Genomic DNA, 14,060 nt, shown 5'->3' with positions numbered 1-14,060 from the left:
CAAGTTATTAGTTGACCGTGCTTATAAATAAACTAATTATACTAAATTTTCATCACAAATGGTTACAACGCTATTGTCCCAATGACTGTCGTATACACATTAACCCTTATCCTCGAGTGGCCTCCGTGCCTTGATATGTGGTGACCTCTTTGTAAAAGTTTTTTTTTTTAATATATACAAAGAAGTATTTTATGTAAGTATGAACAACGATTGTGTTCTTTGTTAAGATAGTAATGATTGGTTTTGACTGATCCGCGAGGCAATAGAAAACCCAAAGTTTACTCCGATACATTCGTGTCTGAACTTAATTTTTATCGCAAGTGACGTTACGTGGCGCGAGCGTAGGTGTGTATGTGTGTGTGTGTGTGTGTGTGTGTGTGTGTGTGTGTGTGTGTGTGTGGAATGGGGGTGCATACTCTGGTAATTAAGACTAAACCCACCTGATCTCTCGTTTCCCGCCATGAGTTTTCATTTCATGGTTTCATGACGACACACAGAAGTCCGTAAACCTAACACCATAAAGCGTTAAAACAAAGAAACCAAGAAAAGACACCACAAAAAAACAAAAAAAAAAAAAAATACATAAAAAAAAAACATGGAGCCGGAGAACATCATTACCCAAATTGGAGGCTTTGGACGTTACCAGAAAATCCAATATGCTCTCTTCGCCGTTCTTTGGGTGGGTAACGGAATCCAGACATACCTCTCTGTGTTCCTCTTGTACACACCACCGTTCAGGTAAGGAAATTTTAAATGTACTATGCAACCGTCTTCGACAATCAGTTCGACAGTGACCGAGCTTCTATCGGGCTGCAGTATGGTACTTTTAGTCTTAGGAGGTCCATTCTCCCAGGCTTTATGTTCTCCCATGGCGAACGGGTTAGTTTATTTAATATTTAGATTATTTAGACTACTGTTTCCATCTTGAATATTATTCTCACAACGTTTCAGTCGATGTAACCTTCGACCTTCTTCGTGTATATCTTGAATATTATTATCACAACGTTTTAGCCCATATAACCGCAGACATTTTAAGCACGTCTTATTGAACCTTAAGAATCTTTATGTCGAATTTAGGAATTTGTACAGAATTTCGAACAAGCCTTTTTATTTAATCCATGGGGGTAGATTGTTATCGTTCTGTCAGCCAACATCGGGTAGAAGTGTTAATTCATTTGTAATTGTGTTCTTAGTATCGACGGTACTGAAAGTTTAAATCTTTAACCTCAAGAAGGCCCTCGCTTAGAATTCATTACACCGACCACTTTTATCCCTTGCGCTATGGAGCTTTAGTAGGTAATTTACTGCTACTCGCCTGGGGCGTTCTTGCTGAGAGATATCGAGGAGACTACTCAAACATTTTTGCAGACCTGGGTGCATTTATTCTAGAGCATAGGTTTTTCAAATCTGATATTTATTCTTACCTCGTGAAACAGACGATAAATAAAAACTTTGTTTGTGTATCCGGCTAACTTTACTTTATTTTTTTATTTTTTCATGCGATACAAACACATTATATTTTGCACAATGAATAAAAAATAAAATAAAAGCATAAGTATTTAATGTGTCAGTTTTAAAAGACATTAAACGATTGTATTGCATAATTGTTGGTTGGTTAAGTGCCAAGACTTTTGCTGGCATTGACGATCGTCGTTCTTGTTTGGTTATTCATGATTTTGTTTTCTGTAAATAACGCTGGATTGCAGGTGTTTTTTTTTATTTGTGAAACGTTTGAGCCGAGAATTGCAGATTTAGTTTCTTTTATTAGTTTTACAAAAAGAAAATAAAAGTGTAGTCCATTTGCAAGATATATATTAGAAATCAAGTGGAGAACTATAAAATTACATGAGGCTGTGGGGTTCATACCTTTTCAGATTATATGATTGAATAAAATATATATTGTTCGATTATATATACATATATATATATATATATATATATATATATATATATATATATATATATATATGTATGTATATATAATACATAATATAAATAGTGTATATATTATGTATGCATATATATGTGTGTGTGTGTTGGTGTGTGTGTGTGTTTATTATATATATTATATTATATAATGCATTATACATATCTTAAATAGTACATATACGTATATATATATAGATATATATGTAACTATACATATATGTGTATATATACGAATGTATGTTTATATATACATATATATATAAATAGTGTATAATATAATATATATAGTGTATATATTATGTACATATAATATCCATATTATATATATATATATATATATATATATATATATATATATATACCTGTATATCGTGAGGAACTGTAAAATTACATGAGGCTGTAGGGTTCATACCTCTTCAGATTATATTACTGAATAAAATATATATTGTTGGATTATATATATAATACATAATATAAATAGTGAATATATTATGTATATATACATATATATATACATATATATATATATGTGTGTGTGTGTGTGTATTTAATATATGTATAGTATATATATCATAATGAATATATTATATTATTTATAAAAGTGAAAATGTCTGTGTGTCTGTCTGTGTACACTTCCCTACCAAACTACTCTGTCAATTTCCGGTCTACAGACTCGAGATTGGACATAAGGGGTATTGAGATTTGGGAAAATATTTTTAACCGGGTTTCAGCCAGAAATTTGGCTGTCAAGGGGTCAAAGTTCAACAATTTGACCTTTTAGAACTCTACCAAACTTCTCCCCCAATTTTAGGTCTAAACACTTGTAATTGTAGATACGGGATACTTGGACATGGGGTCAAACTTTTTGATTTGATTTGAGCCCAAAACAATAAATGTTAAGAGGTCATAATTGGGATCAAAGTTTGTTTTTTTTTTAAATTGACCTCTGCGGTCTCTACCAAATTACTCAGCCAATTTCTGTATATGCCTATATATGAAGTTTCATGTCTCTAGACCATATAATGACAGAGGAGTCTTATACTCAAATGTTTTAAACAAACATATATACACATACATAAATATATATAGAAAGAGTTTTGTGTTTACTATAACCTTTTTATCCAAATATTACGCAAGTATAAATCATGTAGAATATCTGCATGAATATAATTACATGTAATAGTTAACTAAAGATGATCATCCCATCAGAAAACCGAGAAAACTAATACGGAATTAATTAAAATGAATGTTTAAAAGAATATGCAAATTAGGTAGATCTTTAACAAATAAATGCAATTCTACGACCCATATATAACTAAGTTGTATTTTCTTTTTAAGTGGTTAGAAAAAAGCGTTTTTAATATGAATGTTAATACAAACAAAAAAATTTATTGGCGTATAGGTTACTAGCATTTCAGCCCGGCTTTGCCCGGGTGTTTGGAGGTGTATGCTGAGCAAAAAAAAAAAAAAAAGAGTAAATTTTTTTTTAATTTGACCCCTATTATGACCCCTTAAAATTTATAGTTTCGGGCTCAAATCACTTTATTAAGTTAGATTAAGGTTCAAGGAACCTATATCTAAAATTTCAAGTGTCTAGACCCAAAATTGTCGGAGGAGTTTGGTAGAGTTCTTAAAGATCAAATCGTTGAAATTTGACCCCTTAACAGCCAAATTTCTGGCTGACACCCGTCACATCGATTTTCCCAAATCTCAGTACCCGGTATTTCAAATTTCGAGTCTATAGGCTAAAAATTGACAGAGTTATTGCGTAGGGAAATGTACACAGACAGACAGACAGACAGACAGACACGTTCACTTTTATAGATATATAGATTTTTAATTTTCTTTGTGCATATTCTTGGTTTAAGCTGAAACCTGTGTATGTGTTATATTTCGGATTCATTTTCGGTGTATGTTATCGCCTAAAGAACACGGTGTTTAGTTATTGACAAATATTTTTCATAAATTACGCGTTAGTACCTTATTATTCATGCAACTAACACGTGATTCAAGGAAATAAAATTGCCTATAAATATAAAGAGGTTTGCCTTTTTTTCCCCGTTGTTCTTGGCCTTCGGATCAACTAGACGGGGTTGGGAGAGTCCTACTAATCACTTTTCTTTTTCCTTTTTTCTTCCCCCCCCCCTCGACACAAATGAATTATTATACCATTTTTATTGTTATCTTTTTTTGTTTTTACACGTCAATAAAAAATGTTTTAAAAATTGGGAGTTAAGTAGGACGTCCCCCAGCATGAAAGGGTGAATGCGGTATTATGGTGAAAGAAGATACTAGCTGGGAGAAACTTTTGATTTTGTTTAGTTCTGGAGTGACAAGGATGACCAACGACCCCCACAATCCCCCCCCCCTTTTGAGTTGGCCATGTGCCTAAGTTTTTTGTTCATTGTTGATTTTCAATGTGTTTTAAAGGATTTAATATCTCAAAGTGTAGTATCTGTTCTGCAGATGCTACACTTAAGATAATTTGTACCAGTCAATGGAGCGGAAACCCTCTATACTGGGACAATTATTATTTTTGGTAACCAGAGTGCCCCCTTTTTGCCTACTTTTAGGGGAGCTAGTTTTTACCCCACATTAAAAACGGCCTTGTGCCTAATTTGCTTTGGTGGGGAAGCAAATAAATACAATAAATATCTAAGCACGATGGTCTTTGCAAGAAAACTTACTCTAATGATGAGTCTGGATTAATATAGCAGACAGAGGCAGCGACAATTTCCCACTTAAAACAAGATGATACACAGGCACCTCCAAAATTCACCACAGAATTACCCCCCCCCATATGTAAAACGATGTTACTTTATTATAAATTAAATATTTATTATAAAGTATAATATTATTAGTATAACTTTTGTACCATTTAAAAGAAGAAGGGCAAAATAAATTAGTAATAATTTAAAAAACCTTTTTTCATCGTACGAAAATAATGAAATTGCGAGACGAAACATCGTGTTTACATAATTGGCGCTTTAAAATAACGTTCCCATGTAGTAGACATTCCGAACGTGAAAACATATCCGTGTTTAATAAATCTAGCAAAAATCAACTAATGGTAAAATTTTCGTGAAATTTTCGATACTTATCCATTTTAGAATGAAATTACATATAAAATGTAGTTTTCGTAAAATATACGAGAGGAAATATATTTTTAAATGCGTGCCCCCCCCCAATTACTTTTTCGAAATTTGAACAAAATATATTTAAATCTATCGAAATGTCTATTTATTATGAAACATAAGAGTTCAAATAAGTAAAAAATATTAATTTTTAAAAATTTAAATACACGTATTAAACAAAAACTTACCTTGAAGTTGCAATTAAAACATTGATATTAAATTAATATTATTATGTGTTTTTTAAATAGCGTTTTTTTTTTCTAATTAATATATACTATAATCAGTTGAATTGCCAAGAAAAAGAAACTTCCTAAAAATTTACTTCTGCAGTTTCTACGAAATTACTCAGACAATTTTTCGTTTAAACATTTGAAATCTTACATAAAGTGTATTCACATATAGGGCAAGTTATGAACAGTACATAGAGCCCGAACAAAAGTATGGAAGCCGGTTTACAGAACAAAAGTATGGAAGCCGATAGTAAAGGATAAAAGTCTATATTTCAAATTTGAAGTTGTACATCTTAACGCTTATTTTTTTTAAGTATGTTGAAATGTTCAATTCTTTAAAATATAATTAATTAAATATAATTAATTAATTATAATTAAATATAATAAATTTTTCAAATGAAATTATAATTAAATATAATTAATTTTTAATAGATTAAAATGATTAAAATTCCACTATTTCAAAATGTTACGTTACAACATAGATTTTTAATTAATTGTGTTTAAATTTTTTTAAATATTAAATTTTAATATAAACATGACTCTTGCTAGCTATTTTATCGCCAGATTAAAACCGATTTAAAAATATCATTGCACAAATATTAAACATTTTATAGACGGCTCTTATATGTTTTTGTCTCTTTTTACAGAACAAAAGTATGGAAGCCGGTAGTAAGCCAAATGAACACTCGTACAAAACCCGTATTTGATATTTAATATATAAATGTTTCTAATATTATTAATCATTAAACTGTGTAAATCTTAAAACATAAGAAAATTATAACAAAGATTAATTATTAATTGCAATTTAAGAAGATAAACAAAGGTTTTAAAAAAAAATCATTAATCTGCTTTTCCATAGTTCGTATAGTTAACACAAGTCTGACGTCACGGAATCATGCGTTCCTTTTTTCACATTCGTTTGGCAATGCCTAATGATACATAAGGTAATTAGAAAGGTTCACGTCAATGTTGTTTGCCGAGAAATGCGCATGCGTACTTAGGTCAACGCCAAAACAAAAAACAAAAAAAAAAAAAAACGGTCTGCACTGTTTCAGTAATTTTCTTTTTTAAAACTGTCTTCTTTTTCCCAACTTTTTATTTATTTATTTATTTGCTTTTGCTAACTAATGAGTAGGTTTATGACAACAGCATATTCTTTTTAAAGTTTAGACACTCGAGTGCGTATCCGTTGATATCTTATATGCTTTTATATTGAGTGATGTGGTTCTCGGTTGATTAACTGTGTCGGATATATACTCGAGAGTCAAAACAATGAAAAGAATATGCCGTTGTTATAGTGCTATTAATGATTATAAGAGATTTATAATGCATAAAAACGATGTTGTTTTTATATTTAATATTTTATTTTTATATCTCAAACGGCTCTTTGCTCTTGATCACAAAATATAGTGAAATATTACCCCACATTTATTATATTTTTATACGTGTATCTCTCAATCACTCTCTCTCTCTCTCTCTCTCTCTCTCTCTCTCTCTCTATATATATATATATATATATATATATATATATATATATATATATATAGCTATTTAATTTACTTACATAAAATTAATATACGAAAGTATAGATTTATGCGTAAACTTTAAGTATTTACTTCAAAAGTGCTAAATACAAAGGTAGAGAATCTCCTTTAAATTATATATATATATATATATATATATATATATATATATATATATATATATATATATATATATATATATATATATATATATATAGTAAGTTATAAAATATATATGGCGATTAAGCTACACAGAATATTCCGCGTTTCATCCACTCCAGGACTCTTCAGACTTATGCGCGAATTTTGTGGTTGTTCGCGCATAAGCCTGAAGAGTCCTAGAGTGGATGAAACGCGGAATATTCTGTGTAGCTTAATCGCCATACATATTTTATAACTTACTATATATATATATATATATATATATATATATATATATATATATATATATATATATATATATATATATTTAAAGGAGATTAGAACAATAGTCTAAAGAGCTGAGTGTATTTCAATATAACAGTGAAATTACTAGTTTAATTAAAATACAGGAAAGAGAAAGTGCTCGTTGTAATTTAGATATATAATAAGCTCGATAGGTAAATATCCTAGAGCTAATTCAATGTTAAGTAATGTGATTGATAATTTAAAATTTGAAAATCAAATTATACTTAAATTAAAAATCCGTTTCATAAGAAGGAACAACAACAAAATCGTAACGATCGTACAGATAATTGATTTTGTTGTTGTTCCTTCTTATGAAACGGATTTTTAATTTAATTATAATTTGATTTTCAAATTTTAAATTATCAATCACATTACTTAATATATATATATATATATATATATATATATATATATATATATATATATATATATATATATATATATATATATATAAGTCACTTTGTGTGTGTAAGTTTATTCCTTATAAGTTCCGATACGTCTGAGCCTATCTTTTGCAAATTTAGCCCAAATGTAATGCATATCCCTGGCAATGTTTTTAGATATGTGTCATACAGAAATTCATGAGATAACTATCGAAAATCAAAAAAAATTAAAAAAATAGTGTTTGTTTCTTACAAATAAAAAAAAAACTTTTGGTAATATTATATGTTGCACCTGCAAGGCAGAGTAATATTATATTCTGCACCTTCAAGGCAAATAATAAAATCTCAACAAATAACTTTAGCTGAGAAAAAAACAGATTAGTTGACATCTTGAAATATAGTTTAGTGGTAGAGTATTCGACTACGGACCGAATGACCTAGGTTTACTTTACTATTTTATTTTAATTTTTTCTTATTAATGAATTCAATTTATGATTTTAAAAAAAAGAGACCATTTAAAATCGCCGCAAATCATTTCTTTATTAGTGGCGTACCTAGAGTAAACGTCACCCAAGGTCTGCTCAAATGTCACCCCACTGATATTGTTTCACCTGGACCGCCCCTCCCTTAGATACGACACGTATATATATATATATATATATATATATATATATATATATATATATATATATATATATATATGTCAGATCATGTCATGTGCTACTGGTACCATGTAACCCAGTACTACCTGCCTCATGGTCGGGTCACCGGCGAATAAACTGGTTCCCCCAGCAGACTTGTTTGGTGAGGAGGGCGGCTAGTCTCCCTGAAGGATTAAAAACAAGACCTTCCAAAAGGCGAATGAACTCTTTTTCTGGGTCAACGGCCAACTAGCACCGTGTATATTTGTGTGAGTGTGTGTGTGTGTGTGTGTGTGTGTGTGTGTGTGTGTGTGTGTGTGTGTGTGTGTGTGTGTGTGTGTGTGTGTGTGTGTGTGTGTATTGGGGTGGAGAGGGCTCCCGTAAGCCGTGGTGAAGGCAACCTTTCTAGGAGAAGCAAATCTCTGATTTAAAAAACCATAAAGCGGAAGACCATTACCCGCATTAAGCTGGTCTGCAGTTTAATTTGTTGCTGGCTATCTTGCTCTTGCTTGTTGCTGGATCTCAACATTTTGAACCGAGAGAGAGACTTAGCTGTCGTACAAAGCTAAGACTCTGTAACATCTTTGTATAGATACTCCTTCAGTTATTTGGGCTCATGGATTTTAAATGTCTGAGGGAGTGACACTCGTCTGACAAGACGTTGCAATCATCATATATATATTTGGTAAAACTGGTAATTAATAAAAACATGATGAGAATGCTCAATACTATTGCAGAGCAAAATTAAAAAAGAAAATGACATGTCTGTCATCAAATGATTTCAAATTAAAAACCACAAAATATACAGGGTTTAGAGTTTTCAATCAACACCGGCAAAAAATATTCTTCAGTTACTAATTTTAAAAAAATATGTAAGAGTTTCTAATATTTTTGAAAAGATTAAAAATTTCAAAACTTTACATAATATTTGATAAATAAATAATATTTTCAGACGATTTTCGCACCTTAGCCTGGCTGGAAGATTTTGTTGGGGTGACATTGTGTCACCCCTTTTTTGCTGTCACCCGGGGCGGGCCGCTCCGTCCCCGCCCTCCTCTAGCTACGCCACTGTTCTTTGTTTGCATATTTTAAAACTGAAAATTAATCAGGAGTGAGTTTCCAGGGCATTAACTATCAAGCCCAAATATCAGCTGACGTGATACTGTAAACAAACACAGACGGAATTTGATGAACTATGTTTAAATGTGCGCAATTTTTGCATTAAAATAACTAATCGCTATTAATCTTTAACGGTGCATCGAACGGATACCATAACATTTACTTCGATGCACCTTGTTATAGCAAAAGTTTTTTACGAACTTTCGGCCAGATCGGCTCAGCAGTTTCAAGGAAATGTGGAACGGCAGAAGAAAGACACATATATATATATATATATATATATATATATATATATATATATATATATATATATAGTATTCGAAACTCCGCGGATTAAGGACTATCCATTTATCTAGTGTTTCCTTTTCAGATTAAATATGTTTTTAACTCATTTCAAAGTGTTTTTTAACATATTTTATTAACAGTTTGCTCATATTTGAAGCTCTATTTCCGATTTGGTTTTATCGAGCTTTTATATCTGGCTGAGATAATTTTATGAATATTAATTCTTTAATATTTATAATTTACTTTAATTTTGCCATTTTGGATCATTTTGGTAAATTCAATTGTAATTTTCATTGTATATATATATATATATATATATATATATATATATATATATATATATCTATATCTATATATATATATATATATATATATATATATATATATATATATATATATATATATATATATATATATATATATATGATGGACTCTTCCGTCGATTTAGACGTATGAGGTTCCGCCACAACTAAGCTGTTCGGAAATCCACACAAATGATTTGCGTATAGTGGTGAAGACCCTGTGTAGAACCAACCACACTTTTATCCTATTATTGCTAATCCTTGTCGGTGCAAATAATTGCCACCTTACATGCATGTCCTAAGACTGGGGGTGCATCGCTGCCAGTGAATTAATGCGCCTCCAGATACCAACCTGAAAATTTCTACGACACGACGCGGTACATACAGCGCTTAGCCTTCACAAATACTCATTGGTCAGGCTCAATGCTGCTCTTAATTTCGATAATCTGGCGGGAACTGGTGTGTCAAGGTGATAGTGCCGTATGTATGTATGTATGTATGTATGTATGTATATTATATGTATGTATATGTGTGTGTTTATGGGAAAATATGCTTATTTCACCTTTTATTTAATTTATGAAGCTCGATGTAACTCTAGAGCATATAATAAATCTATAAAAGTGAAAATGTATGTGTGTGTGTATTTGTCTGTCTGTCTGTCTGTTTGTCTGTCTGTCTACACTTCCCTACCAAATAACTAGGTATTTTTTTCAGATTAGGTCCACCTCCACAATTTTCTTTTAAATGACGACTTTTATAAGTTTTCGACTATGCTAAATACGGAAATCGCATTGAAATCTTGCAGAAATAAGTAGTTATCGAGATATAGAAAATTGTTTTATGCATTGTATATAAGCCTGAAGAGTCCTAGAGTGGATTAAACGGGGAATATTCAGTGTAGCTTAATCGCCATATACATTTTATAACTTACTAACTAGCTCTACCTACGTATTGAGCACTTTTGAAGTAAATACTTAAAGTTTATGCATAAATCTATACTTTCGTATATTAATTTTATGTGAGTTAATTAAGTAGTTATATATATATATGTATATATATATATGTATATATATATATGTATATATATATATATATATATATATATATATATATATATATATATAATAGCGCCAAAAAACAACACCTTACACTCCATGATAACATCGTCCAACATTCGAAATATCTTAACTAACAACACTAAAATTCGATACCTTAACAATTGAACACGACGACTAAAATTACTAGAAGTCATACTAATTAAAATAACTACAGCCACTTATTAACCGGATCTCATTTAATATTGAGACAAATATACTAACTCTATTCAATAACTAAGAATAAATAAATATATATAAAATTAAAAATAAAATATATATATATAGGATTTAAAGCCCCCCCCCCTCTTTTGGTTGAGCACTGTCGTAATTTCACTCGCTACTTAATTTGGCTGCAAAAATGCGAAGCTCGAGGTTTGTTTATAAACAAGCGTTTGAGCACTTTACAAGTGGCGGACGGATGTTTGTTTAAATAGAATTTCGGAGAGATTAGTTGCGGGCATCGCTTCCGTGGTCGAGGGGTAAGACTGCCGACTGTCAACACGACGGTTCTAGATTCAATCCTTGGCTTGGGAGAGGTGCTAGTCTAGCGGCACTGATGAGTTGTGATACAACGAAACAGGAGTCTATGTGAAATGACTACAAATATATTTTAAAAACCTCCATTTGGGGTTGAGCACTATCGTAAGTAATCTCACTCACTACTTAATTTGGCTGCAAAAATGCGAAGCTCGCAGTTTGTTTACAAGCAAGCGGTGTGAGCCCTTTACAAGTGGTGGACGGATATTTGTTTAAATAGACATTCGGACAAACTACTTGCGGGCATCGATTCCATGGGCGAGGGGTAGAGCTGCCGACTATCAACACGACGGTTCTAGGTTTGATCCGTGGCTTGGTAGAGGTGCTAGTCTAGCAGCACTGATGAGTTGTGATACAACGAAACAGGAGTGTATGTTGATGACTACAAATATATTTTAAAACCCCTCCCTTTGGGTTGAGCACTGTCGTAAGTAATCTCACTCGCTACTTAATTTGGCTGAAAAATGCGAAGCTCGCGGTTTGTTTACATTTCGTGGTTTGATTACATTTATATTTTACAGGTTAGTACAGTCTATGAAGCATGAAAACAGTAAGGGAATTCCAAAGGTGTAGGATTTTGCTGTGTGTCATGTTACTCAGGAGTAAGTTGAGAGGGCACAAGTGCTATGAATCCACCAGAGCACATCTTGAACCACTTTTATAACTAATACAAAAAAAGATATATTTTCACATTACATTTAAACTTTTAAATACAGTCTATGAAGCATGAAAACAGTAATAGAATTTCAAAATTTAGTAGTGCAAAGAAATAAATTAGTAGTTTAGAAGGCTTTTCAACATCTAGGAACCTTTAGCAGTAAAGGTGTAGGACTTTGCTGCGTGCCATGTTAGTCGGGGGTATGTATGTTGAGTGCTATAAATCCATCAGAGCACATTTCATTAAAGTACTTGTAAAACAGGTCCAGGGGTGCAGCATTGCGACGATTCGACAGATATTACAGTTTGGTCAATAGTACAGGATATTGATTTGAGACTCTTTTCTGGACTCAGTCTAAGTGGGAGAGATTAGTAGTAGATGGGCCAGTCCAGATGTGGCAACAATACTCCATGAATGGCGAATTATGTTTTTTTTAAAGATGTAGGATAATCTCTGATGGGAGTAATTTTCTAACACGGTATAGAGAGTCTGCTTTCTTTGCAGCAACCTTGATAATATTATTAATGCGTTTTGTCCAAGAGGCTTAGTCTTGGGAGACACACAAAGACAAGCAAAAAAAAAACAAACAAACAAAGAAGAAAACAACGAAATATAAAAATAACTGAGCAAACTGTAAAATCTTTAAAATATATTAGATCTAAACACTATAATAAACTTCACAGGTTTTCTTGTATGATACATACAGCGCTTGGTTTCGAAACTATCACGCAATAACGTTTGGTGTCCAAATTTAGGTTTCCTTTAAAAAAAGCAATTACTGTTATCATAATAATAATGGCCTCTGAAGTTAACACGTTACAAATCGTTCATGGTTCTTTTTTCGTTCATTCTTTTTTGTGGGTTGTTATTCTTGTCTTCATAGTTGTTGTTGTTTCACCACGTTTCGGCCAATCCATCCTCTGGCCTTCTTCAGGTGGTTAACCGCGATGCGATTGGAATGCTAAGTTTTGTAAACGTATCCTCAGTAATTACAAATGTTGTAAAATGTTTTTCACTGCTAATGAGGGTAGTTATTTATTTGCCGCCCACCTCGGCAAAATGTGGCACAAGGCCGGAAAGTGGGGATCCAGCAGGCTCCCTTAAAGGAGGGGCACTCCTGCAATTGTAAAAATTGCCTGAGTAACCCCGTCGGCATTCCCTCTTAGGGGCGCCTCAGGCAGTAAGCGATAAACTTACTCCACCGGAAAGCCCAGTGGCAAGGCCTGGGAGGGTGGACCTCCTAGGTATTACCCAGGTGGCATACCTCAGTCCAACAGGTTCTGGGCCGAATGTCAAGTGACGAATCCTTGACGAGTACTACTACCTTGTCTCCCTGCAGCCAAAGCCGCTTGGAGACCATCCCCATCAGAATCCTAATGGGGGTAGTTATTTAATTGCCGCCCACATCGGCACTATTTGGCACAAGGCCTGGAAAGTGGGAACTCCACAGGCTCCCCTAAAGGAGGGGCACTCCTGCAATTTTAAAAATTGCCTGAATAACCCTGTCAGCATTCCCTGGTCGGGGCGCCTCAGGCAGCAAGCAATAAACTTCCTCCACCGGAAAGCCCAGTGGCAAGACCTGGGAGGGTGGACCTCCTCGGTATTACCCAGGCGGCGTACCTCAGTCCAACAGGTGCTGGGCCGGTTCCCGGCCCCTCACCTGTTGGGCTGAGTGTCAAGTGACGAATCCTTGGCGTGTACTACCCTGTCTCCCTGCAGCCGAAACCGCTAGGAGACACATCCCATCACAAGAGTGTTGTAATGGGGGTATGAGA

General features: G+C 32.9%; 1 protein-coding gene across 2 annotated transcripts in view; it reads left to right on the top strand.

Moving 5' to 3' along the window:
* The first annotated feature begins 418 nt into the window (after positions 1–418).
* The window catches only part of LOC145263205 (organic cation transporter protein-like), a 92,664-nt gene continuing 79,022 nt past the window's right edge, over positions 419–14,060 (top strand). Inside the window, exon 1 of one of the 2 annotated variants that reach the window (XM_080120277.1) lies at positions 419–738. In XM_080120277.1, coding sequence (XP_079976403.1) covers positions 596–738 — 143 coding nt within the window. In that variant the 5' untranslated portion in view covers positions 419–595. The remainder of the gene's footprint in view (positions 739–14,060) is intronic. The other variant, XM_080120278.1, reaches the window with a different exon arrangement.

Source organism: Euprymna scolopes, chromosome 38, assembly GCF_053919585.1.
Source record: "Euprymna scolopes isolate OS-2025 chromosome 38, ASM5391958v1, whole genome shotgun sequence".
Lineage (NCBI taxonomy): Eukaryota > Metazoa > Mollusca > Cephalopoda > Sepiida > Sepiolidae > Euprymna > Euprymna scolopes.
Note: the sequence above shows the minus strand (reverse complement) of the source record. Positions and strands in the feature narration are given on the sequence as shown.